This window comes from Felis catus, chromosome D1 (assembly GCF_018350175.1).
Source record: "Felis catus isolate Fca126 chromosome D1, F.catus_Fca126_mat1.0, whole genome shotgun sequence".
NCBI classification, from domain to species: domain Eukaryota; kingdom Metazoa; phylum Chordata; class Mammalia; order Carnivora; family Felidae; genus Felis; species Felis catus.
In genome coordinates, this window is record NC_058377.1 from 8,506,557 (window position 1) to 8,530,121 (window position 23,565).

General features: G+C 44.2%; 1 protein-coding gene and 1 long non-coding RNA gene across 6 annotated transcripts in view; one reads left to right on the top strand and one right to left on the bottom strand.

The window, feature by feature from the left end:
- Window positions 1-22,336, top strand: part of ZC3H12C (zinc finger CCCH-type containing 12C) — an 87,989-nt gene extending 65,653 nt beyond the window's left edge. For all 5 annotated transcript variants that reach the window (XM_045038259.1, XM_023239075.2, XM_023239072.2 and 2 more), the window contains exons 3-6: window positions 6,962-7,101; window positions 12,043-12,277; window positions 14,121-14,227; window positions 15,305-22,336. In XM_045038259.1, the coding sequence (XP_044894194.1) occupies window positions 6,962-7,101; window positions 12,043-12,277; window positions 14,121-14,227; window positions 15,305-16,701 (1,879 nt within the window). In that variant the 3' untranslated portion in view covers window positions 16,702-22,336. The remainder of the gene's footprint in view (window positions 1-6,961; window positions 7,102-12,042; window positions 12,278-14,120; window positions 14,228-15,304) is intronic.
- Window positions 4,538-12,164, bottom strand: LOC123380320. Its single transcript, XR_006585889.1, has 4 exons — window positions 12,026-12,164; window positions 8,661-10,672; window positions 7,402-7,462; window positions 4,538-6,279 (listed from the first exon to the last, which is right to left on the bottom strand). It is a non-coding gene; the product is annotated as an uncharacterized LOC123380320 (long non-coding RNA).
- Window positions 22,337-23,565: the final 1,229 nt, after the last annotated feature.

A 23,565-nucleotide genomic window follows, 5' to 3' on the forward strand; every position in this document is an offset into this window, starting at 1 on the left:
ATGTAGGTATGTATATGTGTATATACATATACATACACATATACCACATCTTCTTTATCCATTCATCCATCGATGAACATTTGGGCTCTTTCCATACTTTGGCTCTTGTTGATAGTGCTGCTGTAAACATTGGGGCACATGTTCCCCTTTCAAACAGCACACCTGTATCCCTTGGATAAATGCCTAGTAGTTCAGTTGCTGGGTCATAGGGTAGTTCTATTTTCAATTTCTTTTGAGGAACCTCCATACTGTTTTCCAGAGTGGCTGCACCAGCTTGCATTCCCACCAGCAGTGCAAAAGAGATCCTCTCTCTCCACATCCTCGCCAATATCTGTTGTTGCCTGAGTTGTTAATGTTAGCCATTCTGAGAGGTGTGAGGTGGTATTTCATTATGGTTTTGATCATATAATCCTGATGATGAGTGATGTGGAGCATTTTTTCATGTGTCAGTTTTGGAGAAGTGTCTATTCGTGTCTTTCGCCCATTTCTTCACTGGATTATTTGTTTTCTGGGTGTTGAGTTTGATAAGTTCTTTATAGATTTCAGATACTAACCCTTTATCTGATATGTCATTTGCAAATATCTTCTCCCATTTCATTCAGTTGCCTTTTAGTTTGGCTGATGGTTTCCTTCGTTGTGCAGAAGCTTTTTATTTTGATGAGGTCCCAGTAGTTCATTTTTGCTTTATTTCCCTTGCCTCTGGAGACGTGCTGAGTAAGAAGTTGCTGTGGCCAAGATCAAAGAGGTTTTTGCCTGCTTTCCCCTCGAGGATCTTGATGGCTTCCTGTCTTATATTGAGGTCTTTCATCCATTTTGAGGTTTTTTTGTGTATGGTGTAAGAAAGTGGTCCAGGCTCATTCTTCTGCATGTCTCTGTCCAATGTTCCCAGCACCACTTGCTGAAGAGACTGTCTTTAGTCCATTGGATATTCTTTCCTGCTTTGTCAAAGATTAGTTGGCCATACGGTTGTGGGTCCGTTTCTGGGTTCTCTGTTCTGTTCCACTGACCTATGTGTCTGATTTTCTGCCTCCACCTTTCTCCATCATTTCCCAACGCCAGTATGTGAAGAACTTTGTCTCTTACCTGTGCCTGCATTTCAGTAACAAGGTAACAAAAAAAAGCGAAGAGGGTTAAGGGTCTCTTCTGATCTGCCCCTGAATCCATGCCCATGGGTCTGGAAAATGCATCTGTGAATCACAGATGAAAACGGGTGGAAGACTCATCCAGCCGCAGCCCCAGGGCGTCTCCCAGGTCACCTTTTCAGAAAGATTTCAAAGACTGCCACCAGCAGTGCCTCCCAGCAGGTGTGTGAGGCTTCAGGAACAGCCTGCATTGTCGGAGATGCCCGAGGCCAAGGCATTCGGTTGTGGGGGGGAGGGGGGGCTCATGTTTAGCCCCCGTCATTCCTGTTCCATGTCATTCCTGTTCCATGCATCAAGCAGAGCCGTGCAGGGTCACCACCCCAGGCAGGCAGCCAGTATCCGTCTTCCTGCGGAGGGCTGTAGGACTGAAGACCTGCTGTAGAGGACTTTGGTACATATCTGCACGTATCTGCAGAGCAGGGGAAGGTAAGTGAAGATGGAGAATGTCAGCCATGAAAAGGGCACCTGGGCTCTTTCCCTGTCTGATCCACCCAGCAGTGCTGGGTAACTTCTCAACGCCCTTGAGTCCTTGCAGCTCCGAAGGGAGAAGGCTGATCTTCCCCATGTTGAGATGAAAAGTTGCTTTGTATGGCTCTCCGGCCAGTTTCATCTTACTGTTTGGTAGCCTGACTCCTGTCTCCCCTTTCTTTCTAGTTATCAGGGCAACCGTTTGCCAGCCGGATACTTTATCTCACCCCAGTTCGCAAGACTCCTTGTTCCTTCCTCTTCATCATTTCTGCTGCCCTGTGTTTTGCATGATGAATGTAGGGGATCTTGGAGGTAGAGTTCACATGAGAACATTTGGGTAAGGCCAGCAGTTTTCCTTCTTCCAGAGGGAAGTTATCCTCAGACCCTGAAGCCACTGGGAAGTATCCATCCAAAAAGTTGTCTCCTTCTCAGTTCCAGACAAAGAGGGGAAAGGGGGAAAGGAGGAACAGCAGAGAAGGCTTTGAGAACTAGGAGAAAGGAGCCTTGGGTTTCTTATTCATTCTTTATGGCTGTCCCAGTTCATCTTTTCATTAATTTCCTGATGTTCAGAGATACCAGTACTCCTTTTATTATTTTCAGTAAGGTTTTTCTAAAAATCCTTATAAATATACCAATTTCTCTACTTCATCTGAGCCTTTCTGTGGCCACTGCAAAGCAGGATTTTTATAAGCATCCTGATTCCAAACATGACAGAGTAAAAGAAGCCTTTTAAGAAAGACACCTGCTGGTAGGCCCCGGGTATTGGTGAATCACCTGTGAACTCTAAGCCTGTATTACACGTTTTGCTCAGTAGTAATTCAGAATTTGCAGGAAGAGTTTCAAATTCTCCCTGGGAACCCAGTCGAACTGAGTCAAAAGGACACATTCTGTCAGACATTCAGGCTCTCTTATGTAATCACAGGTGGCCACAAATGTTCCAACAAATTCAGCATCACAAAGACTCACTTGAGGTGTACCGTCTTTATTGCCAAATTGTTGAAACAAAAAAAAATCAAGGCCCAATGGAATATGCCAATTCATAAATATAGAATTAGCTATTTTTATTACAGAGAAAATGCATGCAGACATAGCCCATAAATGACTACAGACTGTAATGAGTCTTCTCTATTTATATGGAATTAAAGCTTCAGTTCTTAAACATCATCCTACTTTCTTTTGATAAACATTCAACAGATAGTTCATTTGCCCTAGTAGCTACATTGTGCTTGCTCTGACGTCCTGTTTTGCATGTATTTTTTAGTCAGGCTTACTCTGTTTTTCTAATTCCTTATCAGAACCTCCTACAGTTGCCCTTTCTATTGTATCCAGCACCTGTGATTAGTCACATCCTTCAACATGTCTCAGGAAGGTTACCTTAAGTTCAGTCTCCTGAAGCTCTCCTAGTCTGTACAAGTCCCATCTGCACTTCGGAACCACCGAGTAGTTCTCTGCTCGGGCTTTTAATAATTCTGGGGATGATTCTGGGCCTTGGGGGCTGGAGGGCACTTCCAAGACAACAGCCACCATTCCAGGGATTTCATGGTTAGCATTCATTTCTTTGATCCCATCAGGAGACGACTGGCTGAGAAAAGGGCCAGAGGCTGGGAGACCCACTGTTCACATCAGCACTTGGACTGCCTCTCCCTGCCCCCACGTGAGCTCTGATCTGGGTCAAGCATGAGAGCCAATTGCTAATTGCATTAAATATGATTGCACATTAGTGTGGGGTGTTACTATACCTGGAGATGGAACTACTATGTTTTAGGAAAAGCACGCCTTCAACTTTACCAAGTATTGCCAAATTGTTCTCCTGAATAGTTGTACCAATTTACACTCCCACCTGTAATGTATGAGTTCCTACTTTCACACATCCTTGGCAACATCTGGTGTTTGCAGACTTTATTTTTTCCAATCTGATGGGTGTGAAGTGGTGTCTCATTTTGGGCTTTAATTTGCATTTCTTCACTATTGAGCATCTTTTCATATGTTCGTTGGTCATTTGGGTTTCCTCTTCTGTGAATTCACTGTTCATATCTTTTGCCCTAAAAAAATGGTTATTCTCAATGTATAGGAATACTTTACATAATCTGAGTCCTAGCTTTCTTTTTGGCTCTGTATGTTGCACATATCTTGTTCTAATCTATGGCCTGTTTATGCATATGCATTTTTGTTCATGCTTTTACATAAAAAGTCTTATGTACTCAAGTTCATCCGTCTTTTCCTTGATAACGCACAGTTGTATGTCATCTTTAAGAAGTATTTCCCCATCCTAATGTCCGTGTATCCTGTAATTTCTTTCAAAGTTATTGGTATTTTTCATATTTGAATCTTTGATCTACAGCTTATTTTTGTCTATGGTAAGAGCTAAAAAATACAATTTTATGGTTTCCATATAAACTCCCAGTTCTAGTGCCATTTGTTAAATGGTCCATCTTCAAATTAATTTCTAATATCACCTATACACAAGTCTCACCTTCAGCTTGCTTTTCTGTTACGTTTTTTTAATCTTTGCCCGTATCAATATAACCTTGATTGGATATCACTGGTTTTATGCTACATATTGATCGTTAGTGGGGAAGTTCCTCCCGTTTTGTTCTTTAATACTCTTGGCCTTTTTCTTCTCCCATAGCAATTTTAGGATGAGCTTCTCAAGTTCCCTAAAAATCCTTTGGAGGGCTTTTATTGGAATTTCAGTGAGCTTGCAGATTCATTTGAGAATTGTTGTCTACATAAAGTGAGTCTTGCCATCCATGAAAATGGTATATTGTTCCTTTCATTCATGTCTTCCCTTTGTTTGTTTTTAACATTTATTTTTGAGAGAGACAGAGCTTGAGCAGGGGAGGGGCAGAGAGAGAGGGAGACACAGAATCTGAAGCAGGCTCCTAGCTGTCAGCACAGAGCCCGACACGGGGCTTGAACTCAAGAACCATGAGATCATCCCCTGAGCCCACGTCCGACACTTAACCGACTGAGCCACCCAGGCGTCCCCAGGTCTTGTCTTATGCCTTCATTATAGGCTTTCTCTTTTTGTTTTCTCTATAAAACTCTTGCCTCTCTTTTTCCTCCTTAGACTTTAGTTTTTGTTACTTTTACAAATAGGATTTTTGTTAATTAAAACTTTAAATTGGCTTGCTACTGTATAACAGTACAAATTTTTTAACTACAACCTTGTATCTTCAGTGTAATAACATGCTGTAAAAGAATATTATCGGTAGGATACAGCCCTGTCTGTGGAAATCTGTTCGGTGGCATAGTACGTAGCCAATTTTATAAATCTTCCACATGGTCTTGAAAAGATTTTTCTCTTATTCTCTGCAGGGTCTTGTGCATGTCCATGAGATCAAGCTTGTCATGGAGCCAGTCATCTATATTCTCACTAAATGTTTTCTGCTTCATCGTTCAATTACTGTTTTTTCTTCTAGTAATCCGTTCATCATTTCCATTACTCAGTTCACAATTAGGATAGCTTCCTATCCTAAATTCGTTTTTACTGTTCGTTTTTGTGAATTCATTTTTACCATTGTTTAATAACTTTTTTATCCCTCTGTTTTTGTACATTAAAAGAGCTTTCCAAGTTTTCTTTAGTTTATGGTACAACTAAAAAAGCAGACAAGGATGTCCTTAGCTACAACTAACAGAAAACTTGACTACAGTTTCTTAAAATGGGGGAAGTATTTTTTGTGAAATAACAAGGTCCGAGAGATAGGTGCATGTCTTTCTGCTCAGAAACCAGGCTTTCTTTATGTCCTTGTGCATCATTCACAGTGTGGTCCCCTCCCGCCTTGGGCCGGTCGGATGGCAACGGGGGGTGTGGGACAAGGAGAGGACAACAACCTTTACCATCAGGATTGCGGGGCCTGATACCCCTTGAAGCATCTGGAGAATCTCTGTTCTGTGACTGTAAATGATTTGCTGTTGCCACACATTTTGTGAACATTCTTTAATTAGAAGATAGAATCTTCTATTTCTGCAGTAAAATGTGACCATTTCCCTTCCCAAGTGAAGTCACCAGGGAGCAAGTGCTCATGTAGAGGCAGAAGCAGTAAAATGCACAAGCTTCAGTAAACCAGGTGTCATTCGGGACTAGCAAAGTACAACACACTTAGATTTCAAAGCATTTATACAAAATAAAAATACGGTCAGTTTTTAGCGAGTGTTTGTATTTAGGAACGGTATATATAGTCTCTTAAGGGATGATCCCATTCTTTCCTATAGCTTTTCAAAAGACTGATTTGAGTATTTTCTATGAAACTCAACATCACTTTGTCCTTTGCTGGGGCATCGGCAGGACCATCGTGTAGCCCTTCTTACCTAGGAAATAGGACCTCAGACTCCCCCTTCCTGTATCCCTTTCTCTGAAACTTTACTGCCTCTGATTCTGCCCCTAACCTTGCCCCAGCCCGGTTTTTGGAACGTGGAGTATTAACACTGCAGTCTGCATCTCCAGCCTTCGGTATCTACAGGGCAGGTCGGTCTATCTCTGTTTTATCCTTAAAAGGATGATATAGATGGTTCCAGTACTTCCTCGGAGGAGTCTACGAGACTATATTAATACACCTAATGTTCAGTTTGTGCTAAAAATGAACAGAGCATTTACTTACCTTACTTGATTCACCCCCTCCTTAGCACCAAGAAGTAAAGAATATTTGTCTCCATTATGGAGCTCAAGCTGCAAAAAAAAAAAAAAAAAACAAAAAAAACAATCATTACATTCAAAGTTTTAAAAACTGTATCAGTGTTATTTTTGAGTTAGATTAAAATGCACAGGCAGAGCCTGGTGCTAAATATTTATTGAGTGACTGCACTTTTATTTGAGCATTTTTTTTAGGCACTAAGACTGCTTAATCCAATTTTGAATGCCCTTTTGTCATCATTAAGCCTTGTCGGGCACAATAGTGTTAAACAGAAACCAGGTGTCTTTTCATGGAAGAACACGGGAAGTGTCTCTTGTAGGAGATTAAGCATTGTAAGCGTGATTTTCCGTTTATAGATATTATTCTGTGTGGCTGCTTTTTACATTTGACTGAAATTCTTGCTGTGGTGGTGAAGTCTTCCCTTTTTCCTGTCCTGATTTAAAAGAGCTTGTAACTTTCAGACTCGTTAACCTTTGCAACTGACATTTAAAAACTTTTTTTTTTATTCTCCACCAATTAATCTCAATTTTCCTATTTCTTTCTCACAGATTTTCAGCTTTTCAGTTTACCTGAATGTTTCTCTGAGCTATACAACTCCATCTTAAATTTGAAATGCATGACTCTTGTCATTAGGGGATCATTTCTGTTTACAAATTTGAATGAAGTTGTAACTTTAGATTTTGTTGTGTCTTAACGTGTTCTCAAATAATGTTTCAGCCATGGAAACAAAGAAGTCTTTTCCTGCCGGGGAATAAAATTGGCAGTGGATTGGTTTTTGGAAAGAGGCCACAAAGATATCACAGTTTTTGTTCCCGCTTGGAGGAAGGAGCAATCCCGACCTGATGCTCTTATCACAGGTAAGCCCCGTCAGCTGTTGGCTTGCAGCTTCCATGCACACCTGTGCAGGTGTCGGGCACTATCAGGTGTTTCACTGAGACACTCATCTGTTTCTGTTTAGTCAGTGCGTGTGACGGCCACTCTCTCTTGGGTGACACCTCAGAGTTGCCGGTGAGTTTACAAGCTATCTGATTATGTTAAGAAAACAGCAATCCTTGCTCCATAGCCAGTTTCGGGGTTTCATTTTTAACTTGGAAGCTTTTTACTTCAAATTTTGTGAAATTTTGACCTGTGAAATGCTGGCTTTGCCACATACTTACCAGCCATTGACCGGGAGCATCATGCTGAATGAACATCTTTGGACCTCCGTGTTTTCACCTGCTGTATGAAATGAGTGCCTGGTCAAAACAGACCTGTAACACCCTGGAGGTATGCTCTCTGGGGTCAAGTAGAAGGAAACGACTTGATCTCAATCAAGTATCTGTTATTTCGCACTGTTTTGTAATTTTTAAATGTGTGAGTTTCAGGCAAAAACTGTCAATGACTGTTGAACATTTTGCTCAAGTTAAGTGATTCTCTGTCCACGTACAACCCTTCTTGCCCCTCTCTTCACCTCCAACATGAACAAAATCTAAAGAGCCTGCGTGAAGAAAACGACATTTTCAAATCAAAAACAAACGGAGAGACCACGTGCCACGTACCTGAAGGGAAGATTAAATAAAGACTCTAATTTTATCTGTAATCATGAAACCATTATTAAGCTAGCCTAAGAACAGATAGACAAGATATGGAGGAGTCCAGAGCTGTGGAATTAGACCCTGCTCTGTATAAACTGTCACGGGAAGAAGGTGGCATAAATTCAACCAGGGGCACCAAGACACTGGATAACTCTTGGGGAAAATATACATATTTAGATCCTTCTCTTATAACATGTGACAGTAAACTCCAGACAGTTGAAGAATTTTCACAACACAATCGTCTCCCAGTGGCTGGGAAGAGCTTTCTAAATGTAACATTTTTAGAAGACATTAGGAAGGAAATGACACGTACTTGCATTAAAATTTAGACTTGCGTGTTTTGGGAAACCTTCTGAGGCAAATAAGAAAAGTCACCGTGTTTAAGGGGAGAAAAGTACAACAAATAAAGACCTTATGTCCTTAACACATCAAGAGCTCACACACATTGGTAAAAGCAATGCAGAGCCCTCCCAGAAATGGTAATGTGGTGGGAACAGTCTGCTCACAACAGAATTCAAGTGCCCCGTGAGAGGAAAAAGGTCAAGCACATTCGTCGTTCAAGAAGTGCAACCTCAAACGACTCTTATTTTTCAGCCAGCCGATTGGCAGAGATTGAAACGCTGGTCAGACTCAGTGCCCGACCGGAGCTGTTCCCTCACTGCTGTGGAAACGGAATTTGTGACAACTTTTCTAAAAAGCAGTTTGGTCTTAAAATATTAATACTCTCGGATGTACTATTTCCCCTTCCAGGAATAAGTCCACAGAAGATCAGCAGAGTTCCAGGCAAAGATTTACAACCACAAAGTTACTTGTAGTAGAAAAAAAATAGAAATAAACCCTACCTTCGTTAGAACGGTTCGGGGAGTCAGAGTATGCGAGTATTTGGGCAGAACTTCTAACGATCCGAGGAAGTGGTCTTTTACGTGAAAGGATTTATTACTGTGTGCGTGTACATGTGCACGTATACACATGCATGTGTGTACGTAGATCACCGATGGAGAGGACACAATACGCAGAAAACGACTAGCCGAAGTGTTCACGCTAATTGACTCTGCGTCATGACTTCGTGAGGTTTTGTTTCTCCCCACTTCTTAGTATTTCCCTTTACCTTTCCTCATTTTGCTCAAGGAACTTGTAATACTTCAGTGATCGGGGGAAAGCTAAATGGAAAAAGAAAACATATTGAAACATGTCAATGCCTGGAAAGCTTGAGCACGAGAGGAACATGAGCCCAAGAAGGAGGGGAAATGACCACAGGGAGGGGGAGAGTGGCTGGGTTTAAGAGGCCAGCCTGCCAAGCCTCCGGAACACCTCAGGCTGCGGCTGACTTTGTAAAATGCACGCAACTACGGCGGACCCTTGACCAGCACGGTTTGAGCTGCGCCGGTCCACTCTGAAGCCGACCTTTTACAATACGGTCGTGTAATTCTCACGGGACCGTCTTCACTGTGGCTTACTTGAAGAATACAGTGTATAATACACACAACAAAGAAAATACATGTCGACTGGCCTACAGTAGTCATGTTTGAGGGAGTCCAAGGTTACGTGGATTTTCGACCGCGTCTGGGGTCAGCAAGTACCCTAAGTCCTGTGCTGTTCAGGGGTCGCTTAAAGGCCGTTAGGGGTTTTCTCCCTCAGGGACATCGTTGTAACTAAAACCTGTAACCAGGTCATACCTGGCTAACAGTCCGTTATTTTTTCACCGTCTTAAAAACATGACAAATCTTGCAAGTTGTCACCTAAAGATTCAGACTAGTGTGTCTGCCAGCCTTCCGGCAAGTTAACACTTACTTCCCAGGCACCAAGCTATGTATCAGGGACTGTGTGAGGAATCTGAGAGCCACTTAAACCTACTAACCATACTGAACCCGTATTTATTTAAGGTCGGATTTCTTTTCCTAATCAGTGTCCTTTTTACCTCATTAGCTATTACAGAAAATGCAGATTAAGCAAGATGACCGTTAGGCCACCACACTGGTTTCTTCAGTCGCTTCGTGGCATACCACGTATGAGGAAACACTCCCACAGATCAAGTACCAGGGTTATTCATGAACACAGTCAGGAACCTGGAGGACCCCAGAATATGCATCTCTAGAGTATCTCATGTCTTCATTCTGCAGACGCTTACGGAGTATCTGCTACCGTGCCGAAGGCCGTGGCCATAAACGTTCTGAGGGCAGGCACCACGTCTCTTCTATCAGGGAAGCACAAATAATTAGAGTAGGATAAGTCTTACAGTTGAGACCAGGCTTCTGATTTTGTATTGGTTTTCTGCGATTTTTATCTCAAATTAAGTTGAAGAAGGGTGTTTATTGAGAACTCGCCAGGCACTGTGCTGAGTGCTTTGCCACATGACAACTCTCTGACTCACTGACTTCTCCCACCCGACCGACTGCCTCTCCGGCTCAATAAGATATGACTGCCGGATACAGAAAGTGCCAGAACCCGAGATTTACCCATGATTCGCTGATGAGAACACCCCCGTTTCCACCACTTCTATTCTGCCGCTTTTCTACACCAACCTTCTGGTCTCGGTGATCTCATGTCAGGAACGTCACTGAAATCCGTATGCCAGCGTCAGAGCCAGCAGACCCCTAATGGCTCTTGCGTTCCCTCCTCCCGGGTCCCCTGCTCATCCTTCTGTTGTGGCAATTCCAGCCTTTGCTTACTTGGTTTGCATGTTCCTCCAGTGACTGATGGCTTCCCGAAGAGAGGTCCTTCTTAATGCTGGTGGCGGTTGATGCTTCACATACCATAGCATGGTATCATAGCACAGCCGTGATCAGTCGCTGGAGAGAGCGATTTTTTTTTTTTTTAAATTAGCCATTCCAGTTAATAAACATGGAGAAGTAGCCTTAAAAAAAAAAAAAAAAAAGTCATGACCTCATGACTCTGTGCCAGTACAAACAATGGTGGGAAGACACGAAGTGTGAGAGCAAAAGTAGAAAGAAGGGATGGTTGGGGGAGAATCTTTATCACGAATCACAATATGAACTCTGGCACCTTTAAAGAAAAAAAAAAACAAAAACACTACACGGGTCCATTACAAAGGGCCATAAGAATGTTCCAGCACAAGACGTTGGGAGCTTTCCTCTACCTGTTCTTTTTCTATGGCAGCTCTCCCCTAAAATCCTTTTTTTTTTTTTTATGTTTATTTTTGAGAGGAGAGAGAGAGAAACAGTGCCAGCTGGGGAGGGGCAGAGAGAGAAAGAGGGAGACACAGAATCTGAAGCAGGCTCCAGCTCAGAGCCTGACACGGGGCTCAAACTCACGAACCGTGAGATCATGACCTGAGCCGAAATCCGTCACTTAACTGACTGAGCACCCCTCCCCTGGAATCACTTCTGATCTCTTCTCTTTCGGCCCAGCCCCTGTCAGGCTGTCGTCATTTGTTGCCACACGTTTCACAGGAAAAGACGCGAGACGTGTAGTGGCCACATCTGTAACCACAGCTCTGACTCCTGCCTCCTCTGTGAGCCTTCTGCCTGAGACCCTCCCCCTTGCTGCCTCTGCTACTTCTAAAGCTTCTCAGACTGTCCCACTTAGTCCCACTGCTTAGAAGACAAAACTACAAACCAACAGACTTGTGGGGGGCAGGGCTAGGCCGGGGGGGGGGGGGGGAGGGGGGGGACTCGGTTGCAGAGCTGCTTTGTCAGAATAGCGGGGAGCGCGAGTGTGAGAGAAGCCAAGTGCCTGCCACAGCCCGGGGCCCCAGCTCTCCAGCAAAACCTTCTGTAGTAGCAGACAGCCCAGCACATTCTCATTAAGCTTTATTCTTTCCAAGTTTTAAACCGTTCTAAGCTCACTTTTTTGGGCTCTTTTTCAAGCCTTGCAACCCTGAGGGACAAATACAGGGAGATACAAGTAAGTTCTGTCCACACAGTGCAGATTATCCTAATTAAGTGACGACTTACGGGGCACCCGGATGGCTCAGTCAGCTGAGTGTCCGACCTCAGGTCATGGTCTCACAATTCTTGGGTTCAAGCCCTGCATCGGGCTCTGTGCTGACAGCTCAGAGCCTGGAGCCTGCTTTGGATTCTGTGTCTCCGTCTCTGTCCCTCCCCCACTCATACTCTGTCTCGGTCTCAAAAATAAACGTTAAAAAAATTTTTTTAATGATTACATAAACCCATTTCCTATTTTAAAAGCTCACGTTGCACAAAAATAGCCCTGTGTGTTAGGTACGTGCTGATTCCTGAAATCTCACCCTGATTGTTCCTGCAGATCAAGAAATCCTGCGCAAATTAGAGAAGGAGAAGATCCTGGTGTTCACGCCCTCCAGGCGAGTGCAGGGGAGGCGAGTGGTGTGCTATGACGACAGGTTCATCGTGAAGCTGGCTTTCGAGTCGGACGGGGTCATCGTGTCCAATGACAACTACAGGGACCTGGCCAATGAAAAACCAGAGTGGAAGAAGTTCATCGATGAGCGGTTGTTAATGTACTCGTTTGTCAATGACAAGTAAGCAAGACCCTTCCCGTACCGGTGACCCTGCTTCCCTGAAATTCCCTGAAAACACACCGCCCTGGCGGCCGCTCCTGGAGCGCCCCCCCCACCCCACCCCACCCCCCAATTTCCCCTCTAATCCTCAGTGGGAGTCAGGAAGACCACGGAGTCCTGCCTCTGGAGGCCATGTGTGAGCAACAGGTCGTGCCCTGTAAAACACGCACAGAGCAAGTCTGTCATCACTGACAGGGACAGTGTCCATCTTCAGAGAAAGCAGATCTCGAACATATTGACCTCCAAAACACTGCCTTCCAAAATCTACTTAAAGCATTGATAGCTTAAATATTTTTCAAATACATTTGTTAAATGCATGATTAAGTTGAGAAACGGACAGATGACATAAAAGCAGGTCTCCTGAGAAATATTTACAAATATGTGGGGAAAGTTAACCTGTTGATAATCAAAAATGCAAACCAAATCTATCAAGAACATATTTTTTGCCCATTTAATTCACAAAAATATTTTTGCACGTGCTGTATGGTGTTAAACATGTAGTGAAACTGATAGGCAATTCGGTTTGGTTAGCAGAAGCCTTGAAAATACGTACACCCTCTCAACTCAACCATCTCATTTCTTGGAATTTACATACTGAGGGGAAAAGACCAGAGATGCTCATTTCTGTATTTATAAACTCAAGAATTCAGAGGCAGCTAAAGGTACAACAGAGCAACCAGTTCAGTCGCTGGAATATTCCATCTCGTGGAATATTCTTCAGCCCTTCAGCATTGTGATTACGGAGACTCTTAAGGAACGGAAATATATTTGTTAAGAAGACAAAGCACAAAATTATATTTGTGTTTGTGAGATGTGTTTGCATACAGAAACAACTAAAATGCAACACATAAGGAAAAATAATTGTATTAAGGTCACAGGATTGAGCACCTCTTCTATTTTTAATAATTTTGCCATATTGGTTTGGCTAATAGTAAACACTTATCCGCTAAGTGTTCTTACCCGGCCACGTGGACACTATCTTAAGAGTTCATACGACATTATTCACATATTATGGGTAACTGCTTGGCCCATTTGAACTTCAGTGACAATTAGCACAACTCTAGAGGTATAACTTCCTTTTGTGGTGCTGTGTGTGCCCTGAAATCTTGCATCCATGAGATTTCTTCCGTCTCCACTAAGAGGCAAAGAGAATGGACTGGGGGGTTAAACATGGAACCCTGACTGTGCCATGTGAACTCAGGTCAAAAAACTTCCTTAGGAAAGTATTAATCTGCAAAATGGAGCTCATACTTCAAGGTCTCACGATCAGGAAGAAGAGGAAGGGGGGTACGCCCAGCATCGGGCATGGAACGCGGACCGGGGTGTGGTGGGTATCACATCTTCCCATCATGCCCCCCCCACCTTCCCCTCTTACTACCACACCAGGTCGAGGGTCACGAAGCCCTCCTAAAACTTCAGGGTGTCGTTTTCTGAAGCCCTTACAAAATCCCAAGACTGACAGGAAGAAAGAATTATTGAGGACACGCAAGGCTCAAAACTTACTTGAATTATAGCAAATACAAATTTGGCTTGACACATTTTGTTTTCATTAAAAAAGTTTCGTGTACTGATTTTTTTTATCCCATACACGTGGAATCAAAATATTGGATTGTAAATGACAAATCACGGGAGTCTACCCCCAAAACCAAGAGCACACTATATACACTGTATGTTAGCCAATTTGACGATAAATTAAAATTAAAATTTTATAAATACCTTAGAGTGAATCAATGTCGACCTTCTGTCTTTAGAATTAAATGATCAGCCTTCTAATTAGGTATCTTTTCTCTTCTGTCCTTGACAGGTTCATGCCTCCAGACGACCCCCTTGGCAGACACGGCCCAAGCCTCGATAATTTTCTGAGGAAGAAACCTATTGTTCCTGAACACAAAAAGCAGCCTTGTCCATATGGTAATTTTCTTTATAAGTATTTATGCCTTTTTGGGGGGATTTTGTGTGTGTGTGGTTTTTTTGTTTTGTTTTGTTTTGTTTGAGAGAGAGAGACAGACAGACAGACCGGGCATGAGAGGGAGAGGGACGGGGAGAGAATCTCAAGCAGGCTCCGTGATGTCAGTGCAGAGCCCAACGCGGGGCTCAGTCTCACCAACCGCGAGATCATGACCTGGACCAAAATCAAGAGTCGGACATCTAACCGACTGAGCTGCTCAGGTGCCCTAATATACGAGTTTAGTGCACAATATGTTGCTAAACTCCTGTTAATAAAAATATTCTAAATTTCAGGGGCGCCTGGGTGGCTCAGGCGGTTGGGCGTCCGACTTTGGCTCAGGTCACGATCTCGCGGTCCGTGAGTTCGAGCCCCGCGTCAGGCTCTGGGCTGACGGCTCAGAGCCTGGAGCCTGCTTCAGATTCTGTGTCTCCCTCTCTCTCTCTCTCTCTGACCCTCCCCTGTGCATGCTCTCTGTCTCAAAAATAAATAAACGTTAAAAAATTTTTTTTAATATTTTAAATTTCAGACGGCATAGTGTGCGGTTCTTGTGATTGTAATTAAATTTAAGGAAACGCGTTAGCGCTGAAAAATTCATCATTTTGACCTATTTGGGTTCAGTGCAGATGCCCTTCCCAGAGTTTAAACACGGTTCCAAAAACTCAGCCAGTGCTACGTAAAGTTAGTCGTCAGGCGGCTCAGAACGTGGAGTTTCTTCCATCTACGTGCACGTCAGATTGGCCTGGGTTTCTCACATTCCCGCGGTGTGGTTTGCTCTTGGAAACCACGTCCTGCCTGGTGGGGAAGCCCTCCCGAGGAGAATGGGCAGGGAGGGAGGGGGTTGGGGACTCTGGAAGCGACTCGCTAGGACTGAGGCGGGAACCACTGAAAGGCGGCCCTTCTCCCAAGGAAGGAGCGGAGGGGCGGCCCCGCGAACCGCCGCGCCGCCTGTGTTTCCTACCCGGGGTCCAGCAGCAGCGCCAGGCTGAGGGGCCGGGGGCGGGCGGCGTGCTCCTTTGCCTGACTAGCTCTCCTGTCCACAGGGAAGAAGTGCACCTATGGCCACAAGTGCAAATACTACCATCCCGAGAGGGGCAGCCAGCCGCAGCGGTCGGTGGCTGACGAACTCCGGGCCATGTCCAGAAACACGGCGGCCAAGACGGCGAACGAAGGCGGGCTGGTGAAAAGCAACAGCGTCCCCTGCAGCACTAAAGCGGACAGCGCCTCGGATGTCAAACGAGGCGCGCCCAAGAGGCAGTCGGACCCCAGCATCAGGACTCAAGTCTACCAGGACCTCGAGGAGAAGCTGCCCACCAAAAACAAATTGGAAACCAGGTCCGTCCCCTCTTTAGTTAGTATCCCGGCGACTGCCACTGCAAAACCCCAAAGCGCTACGTCTTTAAGCAACGGCCTTCCATCCGGAGTTCACTTCCCACCTCAGGATCAAAGACCCCAGGGGCAGTATCCTCCGATGTTGATGGCAACCAAAAATCACGGCACGCCAATGCCTTACGAACAGTACCCCAAATGCGACTCGCCTGTGGACATCGGGTATTACTCCATGCTGAACGCCTACTCGAACCTGAGCGTGTCCGGCCCGCGCAGCCCCGAGCGCCGTTTCTCCTTGGACACGGACTACAGGGTGAGCTCCGTGGCTTCCGACTGCAGCAGCGAAGGGAGCGTGAGCTGCGGGAGCGGCGACTCGTACGTGGGCTACGGCGACCGCCCGTACGTCAGCTCTCCCGACCCCCAGCTGGAAGAGAGCCTCAAGTGTCAGCACGTGCACCCGCACAGCCGCCTTAATTCCCAGCCCTTCCTGCAGAACTTCCACGACCCCGTGACCCGAGTGCAGAGTTACAGTCACGAAGAACCAAAGTACCACCCCAAGGCGCCTCTCCCGCACCTGGCCGTGCACCTGCAGCACCCCGCCGTGGGGGCCCGGGCCAGCTGTCCCGGCGACTACCCCTCGCCGCCCGGCTCCGCCCACTCCAAGGCGCCGCACCTGGGGCGCGCCCTGGTGGCCACCCGGATCGACAGCATCTCCGACTCCCGGCTCTACGACGGCTCTCCCTCCCGCCAGCGGAAGCCTTACTCGCACCAGGAGGGGCCGGGGGGCTGGGAGCGGCCCGGCTACGGGGTGGACGCGTACGGCTACCGGCAGACTTACTCCTTGCCGGACAGCTCCACGCAGCCCTGCTACGAGCAGTTCACCTTCCAGAGCCTCCCCGAGCAGCAGGAGCCCGCCTGGCGCGTCCCCTACTGCGGGCCGCCCGCGGAGCCCCCGAGGTACCAGGACAGCCGGGAGAAGGTCTACGTCAACCTGTGCAACATCTTCCCGCCCGACCTCGTGAGGACGGTCATGAAACGGAACCCTCACATGACAGACGCCCAGCAGCTCGCCGCAGCCATTTTGGTGGAGAAGTCCCAGCTGGGTTATTGAGAGACGATGCATCTTTGTGGTGTTTAGTAGTTTTTTGTTCAGCTCAAACGCTGAGGGAGGTTTGCTACAATAGCACATGTGATCTCCTTCTCGGCAAGGAGGTTCTATAGTATCCATTTCTGTGAAGTACTGTATCATGGAATCTGTATGTATCGCCCCACCTAGTGGAAATATCACGGGATTGCTTTACATGGAAACTTTTTTTTTTAACATTTCCTTTTTAAAGCTCTCTCCTCGGCTGGAGATTTTTCCAGTTTGATTTCTTAGATGTCTCTGTGATCTTTGATATTCCTCTTTGGTGCATCAGGGGTTTATATGCAGCACTTTTTATCCTTGTTTCGTGTTTTCTTAACTTGGTGTTTGTCTATCAATCGCGAGCAATTACGATACCTTCACAACGTTGAACATTTGACTAGACCCTAGCCAACTATTTTTTCAAGCCAAGCTTCATTGGAATCTTTTACAGCTTTTTAAGTTATTTTTATTTGGGGAAAGTGGGCTTCTTTGTGCTAGAATCATTATTTATAGAAACAAAGATATACTACCGCACTGACTTTATATTTGAAACAAAACGGAAGTTACCAGTTTATGTTGAAATGGGTAACCGTCTATATATTAGAATGATTTACAATATGGCACTTTTCATTGTTCTAGTTTTGTTCGGATTTTTTTTTTCTGTTAAGTAATGAGTTAATTTAATATGGTTGATTTAAAGGAAAGCAGATGCAATCAATGGAAAAAATGGTTTCCATTTTATTACTATTTTTCTTACCCAATAAGGCAAAAGCCGCGTGTGCTCCAGCGTAGAGCTGTGTGACCCAGCTATGATGTGCTTCTAGACGGTAGAAACGGAATTGAATTCCCAGATCCTCCTTAACCTGTATTTTTAATGTGTTTGTCTTTTTCTTTTGGGGGCACAACAAGACTGGATAAAATCACCCTTTCACAATACTTGCCTGTTTTTAATGAATCTAATTATTCTCAATGCAACTTTTATATTTAATATACTCTTTAGCTTTCCCGCTATTTATCAAGGCTGGCCTGAGGGGGGGGGGGTGGGTTGTGTGTTGAGCATATGCAAAGCTGACTGGTACTGCACTAGAGGGAAGCTGGTGGTGGTGGACTTGTAAATGGTAACTTAAAACGTTTGTAAGATAGTGTATATTTCCCATTTTCCTGAAGGTAGTTTTTTTTTTGGGGGGGGGGGGGCCTGTTATATTATTAAGGCCAGATTCTTGCCACAAATAGTGTAGTTTTAGCTACAGACTAAAGTCTGTTCTAGTATTAGTAAGGGATATTTCTGGTTTCCAAGTCATGGGTTTTGCTAGATGCGAATTCACGTTTGTCTTTAAAGGGCGGACCTCGCACGCGGGGGCCGACGGCGGGGGGGTTGTCACGACCTCCACTGTTGCCTCCAGGCTCTGAGATTTTCTCCGTGTGACAGACTCCTCTGATCTCTGCCTCGAGGCCCTGGTCGTTCTGATTACCCTACATGCCACAGTTTGAAGTAAAGCCCTGAAAAGCCAGAAAGTACCTTTTACTGTTGATACAAATTGTATCTTTTTAACTCTAAGAACTATTTTGATTTGTAGATCTAGTGAACACACCAATGTGTAACTATGATTAGACTTTTGGGCAACATTTTATCCCTTATTTAAATACAAAATTTTAAAGTAAAATTGAGGTCTAGACTAGGGTAGAGCATAAAAAGTAACAATTTAGGTAAATAAAGGTGTCTGTGTTAGTTTTATATAATACATTAAAATAAATTAAATACACTTATTGGCATTTTCTTTCTCCTAAAACTTACCTAGTGAGAACTTAAACAAAATAAAGGTAAAATGCTGCCTGAAAATAACGTCCGAGCACCTTTGACTAGGATAACATTTTCACTACTTGTGTGACACTGTGTGTCACATCGAGTAGGAATCGGGTACACAGTAAATGCTTCTAAAAGGCATTGTGCATATTGACATATCCAATAATCTGAACCGTGTTCAGCAAACTTAATTCAGGAAAGTGGCGTTCTACATAATTATTGCTGTTGTTTTTGAGGTGAGGGTGGCCCTCGTCTGTGCCCGGAAACCGTGCGGACGGTGCCACACCTGCCATTCCGAGGGGTGTCTGAGCGCGACCCTGCTCACTCGTGACTCCGTTCTCCTCGATTCCGTCGGTCAACTATCTGTAGAACAAGTTTCAGTGTAGAGGCTAAATGAGTGCCAAAAATAGGGTTACGAGTGTGGAGTACCTTTTACTGTAGTCCTGTTCTAAGCCTTTTTTGTTTTGTTTTGTTTCCCGTAAGCGTGCAAGCGTTTGTAAATTCTAGGTTTTGCTTCCATTTTCTTAGTCTTGGCATTTCCGTTAGCTGAAGATTCTGCCACACTTTACTGCATTTATTGAAATGAGGTCTTCGGTGAAACGTAGGTCCTACTTTTCACGTGGCCTGCTCACCGTTTGTAGCCGTCTGTCATTGCTTCCTGGCTTCTAGATTAAGGAAAAGTAGTTGTAGCTTGTGAGCACCTGTCCTGAAGTGACTAGCTCTGAACGACTCACACTGAAATCCTTCAGTGTAATTCACTGTGAGTTAAGAAATAGCAGTTTTCTTAAGAGGACAATTTGTCCCCCCCTCCTTTTTGTTTTGTTTTGGTTTTGTTTTGACACCCATGTGGCTTTCAGAGCTTAAGAATGAGATGGTTGGCAGACTTTAGATACAGCGAATTCTTGATGATCTAAAGCAATAAGTAAAAGGATCCATCATTCAATTAAATCCGTAGCTGATCCCAAACCTTCATTGTCGCCAAAACTTTCACCTTAATCCTGTCTTTCACCAGACTTGCTAATAAATAACTGGAAAGGGAGGGAGGTAGTAGGATAACTGCCCCAAGTGGTCAGCTGAGAGAAGAGAACGAATTCAGATTGGAATCTTCTGCCCCGAGTAACTGACAGTTGACGGTACTTTGCACAGTCATTAGCCGGTTCCTTGTCTCTGTGTCTTACTACAGAGGGAGTAGCACCCAGCTGGCCAGTTACTGGCCGTCAGTATTTCCTCCTTTCTTGCACGTGATAATGTCAGTTTTCAGTCTGTTGATGATCTCTGTATCCTGATAGAGTTTGTCATTGACCTCAACATTGAATGAAATGCACACCAGTATAAAATGATACTGGTAGAAACTTGAACTTTGTGCTTTTATGAAATTTCCTTTATGAGAATATGTAATATAACTAATAAGCGCGGTTTTCTATGTATATATACACACATGCATACATATTTGTTATCAAGTATTAAAAACAGGAGGGTGGTAGGCTTTCGGTGGCTAACTTTCCCTTCGTTGAACTATGTATGTTTCTGAGTTGCGGACGACCAAGCCTGGAGTCTGGATGACCAATGATAAGATTTAGAACCACTTGAATGGAAAGCAACTCTTCAATGGTTTTATTCCTGGTATTTTTAAAGAGTTATTTTGATAATTTTAATAGAGTGTGTAATTTTAAAACACACACACACACACACACACACACACACAAAGTAGTATTGATTATACAGATAATTATTTAACATGTCTTTTATGGATGTATCTATGTATATGGACAGTAATATATTTATAAAGCAAATATACTTTGATTATGTCGTAGCTGTTAGTTTGTGATAGGTTAGAGGGTGCCTCTGGGTACAGAGGTGTGTGTGTTTTGAAAACTCTCGAGCTGTTTTTCCCCCAATTTAATGGCACTGACCCTAAGGTATATTTGGTTGTCGTTCTCATTTTTGCTGTCGGACTTCCTTATATAAGATGAGCTTCCTAGGTATACACCAGCCAGTCAAATGAAGCGTAAATACATGAACTGCACACGTGCATGAGAATAAGAGAAAGCAGAGTTAAGAAAAGTAGAGAAACTGCGTTATTTTTGATTGGTCTGGGCAACTCCTCCGGGCAGAGGTTGACGGGCGTTTTCTATAAAGGATCAGACAGTAACTAAGTCAGAGTTCGAGAATCATACACCCCGTATAAACTACTCACCTCTGCACTTAGACCATGAAAGCAGCCACAGACAGGAACGTCAACGAGCCGTGTGGCTGTGCAGCAACAGAACCTGACTTAGGCCAGTCTGTTCATCTCTGTCCTAGAGGGAGAAAAACAGGCCTATGAAGCAGTAAGCTCTGATCCATGTTAACGTAGACGTGAGAACCATATTTCAGTTGATGCTGTTGATGGCTTTCAAAAGAAGATTTTGAGCCTGTCCTATTAAAGCATCTTTCTTATTCAGTCACACCCATTATCTATTAGCGACATTTCTTAACGTTGAACCGCACACAAAGAAAGCATTTGGTCAACAGATCTTTTACTAAGTATCGAATTTTTTTCACGAACTTTGTATTTCTATTGATAAATGGGAACACCTTACCTACATTTTGTGTTTTAAGGGCCTCACGGACCAAAAATTCTGTTGTATTTTGAAAGTTAGCATGTAATTAGCCACAAAATATTTTAAAGACTGCATTTATCCGTTCTGTTTTTCTGCTGGTTTTTTGACTTCTAAAAAAAAAAAAAAAAAAAAAAAAAAAAAGATGACAGATGTGCCCTTCTTTAAAAGTGGTTTTAAAGAAGATAAACATACTGTAATGTCACATACTATATAGCTTTATTCTGTAAGATTTAAATTGTGACCAGTGTAACTGTAGCGATAATGTGAGTGCATTTGCTGTATTGTGGCTCTCTTTACAAGAATCCAAGTGTATCCCTGCTCTCTCTGTCCAGATCTTTAGTGTAGCTTCTTGAGACACCTTAGGACTGTCCTTGGTGAATATTCTGAACACGGTCACGTGTGATTTTAAGTCCGTCGGCACCACACACGGTCGGGCACGTTCACTCACAGCACTGTCGTCGGTGGTGGTCACATTTTCACACCATTTCGCCGGGAACAGTAAATGGGGTGGAACACCACCGTCCAGTTTAGTTACTTTATTTTAAAATTGCAACACACCTCCAGCTCTTGACCGCATCCACTGTTTAAAAAGGTCACTTCCCCCGGCCCTTTAAGGTCATCTGCTCCCCTGCTTTTTGCTTCCCTTACAATAACACGGTTATGTGCTAGGAGTAGCTTTTTCCCTAAGGTCCGTAGCCTCTAAGATTTAAAAACAATTTAAGGTTTTGACCATTTGGCAGTTAAAATTTTTTGGAGAATTTGGTGCATGTCTTCATTTAGTTTTAGAAAATTTTAAAGTTCCACTTTTCAACCACATGTCCAATCTGCCAGTCGTCTGTCTAGGTATTTCAAAAGAATAACCAATTGTTTGCTGTCCATTAAAGCTTTTGACCCCTCTCGTAAAGCAGCTTATGTCTTTAGGGAAAAAGACCTTGAAAAGCAGTGGCTTGTTTTTTTAAACGGTTTAGGTTTTAGATTTTCTTCGTTTTTTTTTTTTTTTTAACTTATGTTTCCTAGCCAACACAAAATACCCACAAACATGCGAACCTCCTCAGAGACGTAAACGTAGTGCTGTACGTGACCAGAGACTGATCTCATCTTCTCCTGTGAGGTGGTGTTCTTCCTGAACCCTAGACGCGTGCCGATAGAATTTCCAATTCAGCCCTTCAGACTTTTCTTCTAGGAAAATAAAGTCAAGAATGTTTAGAACCACCATTGGACAAAGTGATGTGATTCTATTTATCCTATGTCTGCTGTGTGTTTCTGTATTGGAATTTTTACAACTCCAAAAAGCAGTATTTTAGACCTACTGGAAATCCCTATCAAAACAGCTATGTGATTCTGCCAATGAGAAAAAAAAAATTAAAAAGTTCATTTTTTTATGGTGGTTTGTTTTTGTTTCACAAGGAAACGGACCTCCTGCAGAGGCAGAGATGCTAAAGAAATCGGAGCATCTTTCTCTCGTCCCTTGGCCTGCCGACATTCGGCGGCGGTAACGGGGGTGTTCCACAGGACACCCACCGGCCCCTTATCGATGCAGTGGAGCCAAATTAATGCCTGTGAAAATTGCAATTCGAGGCCACAGAGACCCAGGGGCCCTTCCCTACCATTTTAGCAATTGCCCGTCTAGGCTATTCCCAGCCTCAACTGTCTCTGGCTTTGGGCCTCACCTCTTGTGACCCGAAGACCTCTTCGCTGTATAGATGTCTGCTGCCTCTCTCCTTGCAAGGACCAGCCTTAGTACCCTACCCGGGCCTGCTCGCAGTAGGTTCCCTTCCCTTGCGACCTGCTGGGAGTTGAAAATACTCTTATTTCATCATGTGGTCACAAACCCAAACTGGTGTCATGATCTTCATGACTTTAGCGTATTCAACGTTCTCTGCCAGAGTCGAAGAAACTTTTCTTTCCACATCAGATGGGTTGTTTTTTGTTTCCTCTTGTCCAATGTTTGCGTGTGTGTGTGCGCGTGCGTGCGTGCGTGTGTGTGTGTGTGTGTGTGTGTGTTTAATTGCCATTTGTCCGGTATTTTCTTTACCCCTTACCCCTCCCCTTAAGCTCTCTACCTGGGGCGTGGATTTAGGTCCTTCATTTCATCTCTGTCAGCAGACTTCACTCAGCTACAGTCGGTGGAGAACGCAGCACGTTCTGTCGGTAGTAGGAGAGGTCAGGCAGGATCTCGGGGGTATCCGAGTAGCCTACCCCGTGGGCCGGTGCTAGTTTATTCCTCCCCCACCGCGTCCCTTGGTCCACAGAGGATTCACACGCCTTGCCGAATCAAGTCAGGTCAAGGGCAGTTGGAAACGGCAACTAGAATCGTGTTTACTCAGAACAAATGAGTCTCCCTGGGTCTCTCAGTAGTTGAACGTGTATCGACCAGCATCTGATGCTGGCTTCGAGTCAGTGACGTTCCTTTGGTGTTTTTAAAGATTTTTCAAAGCTTTT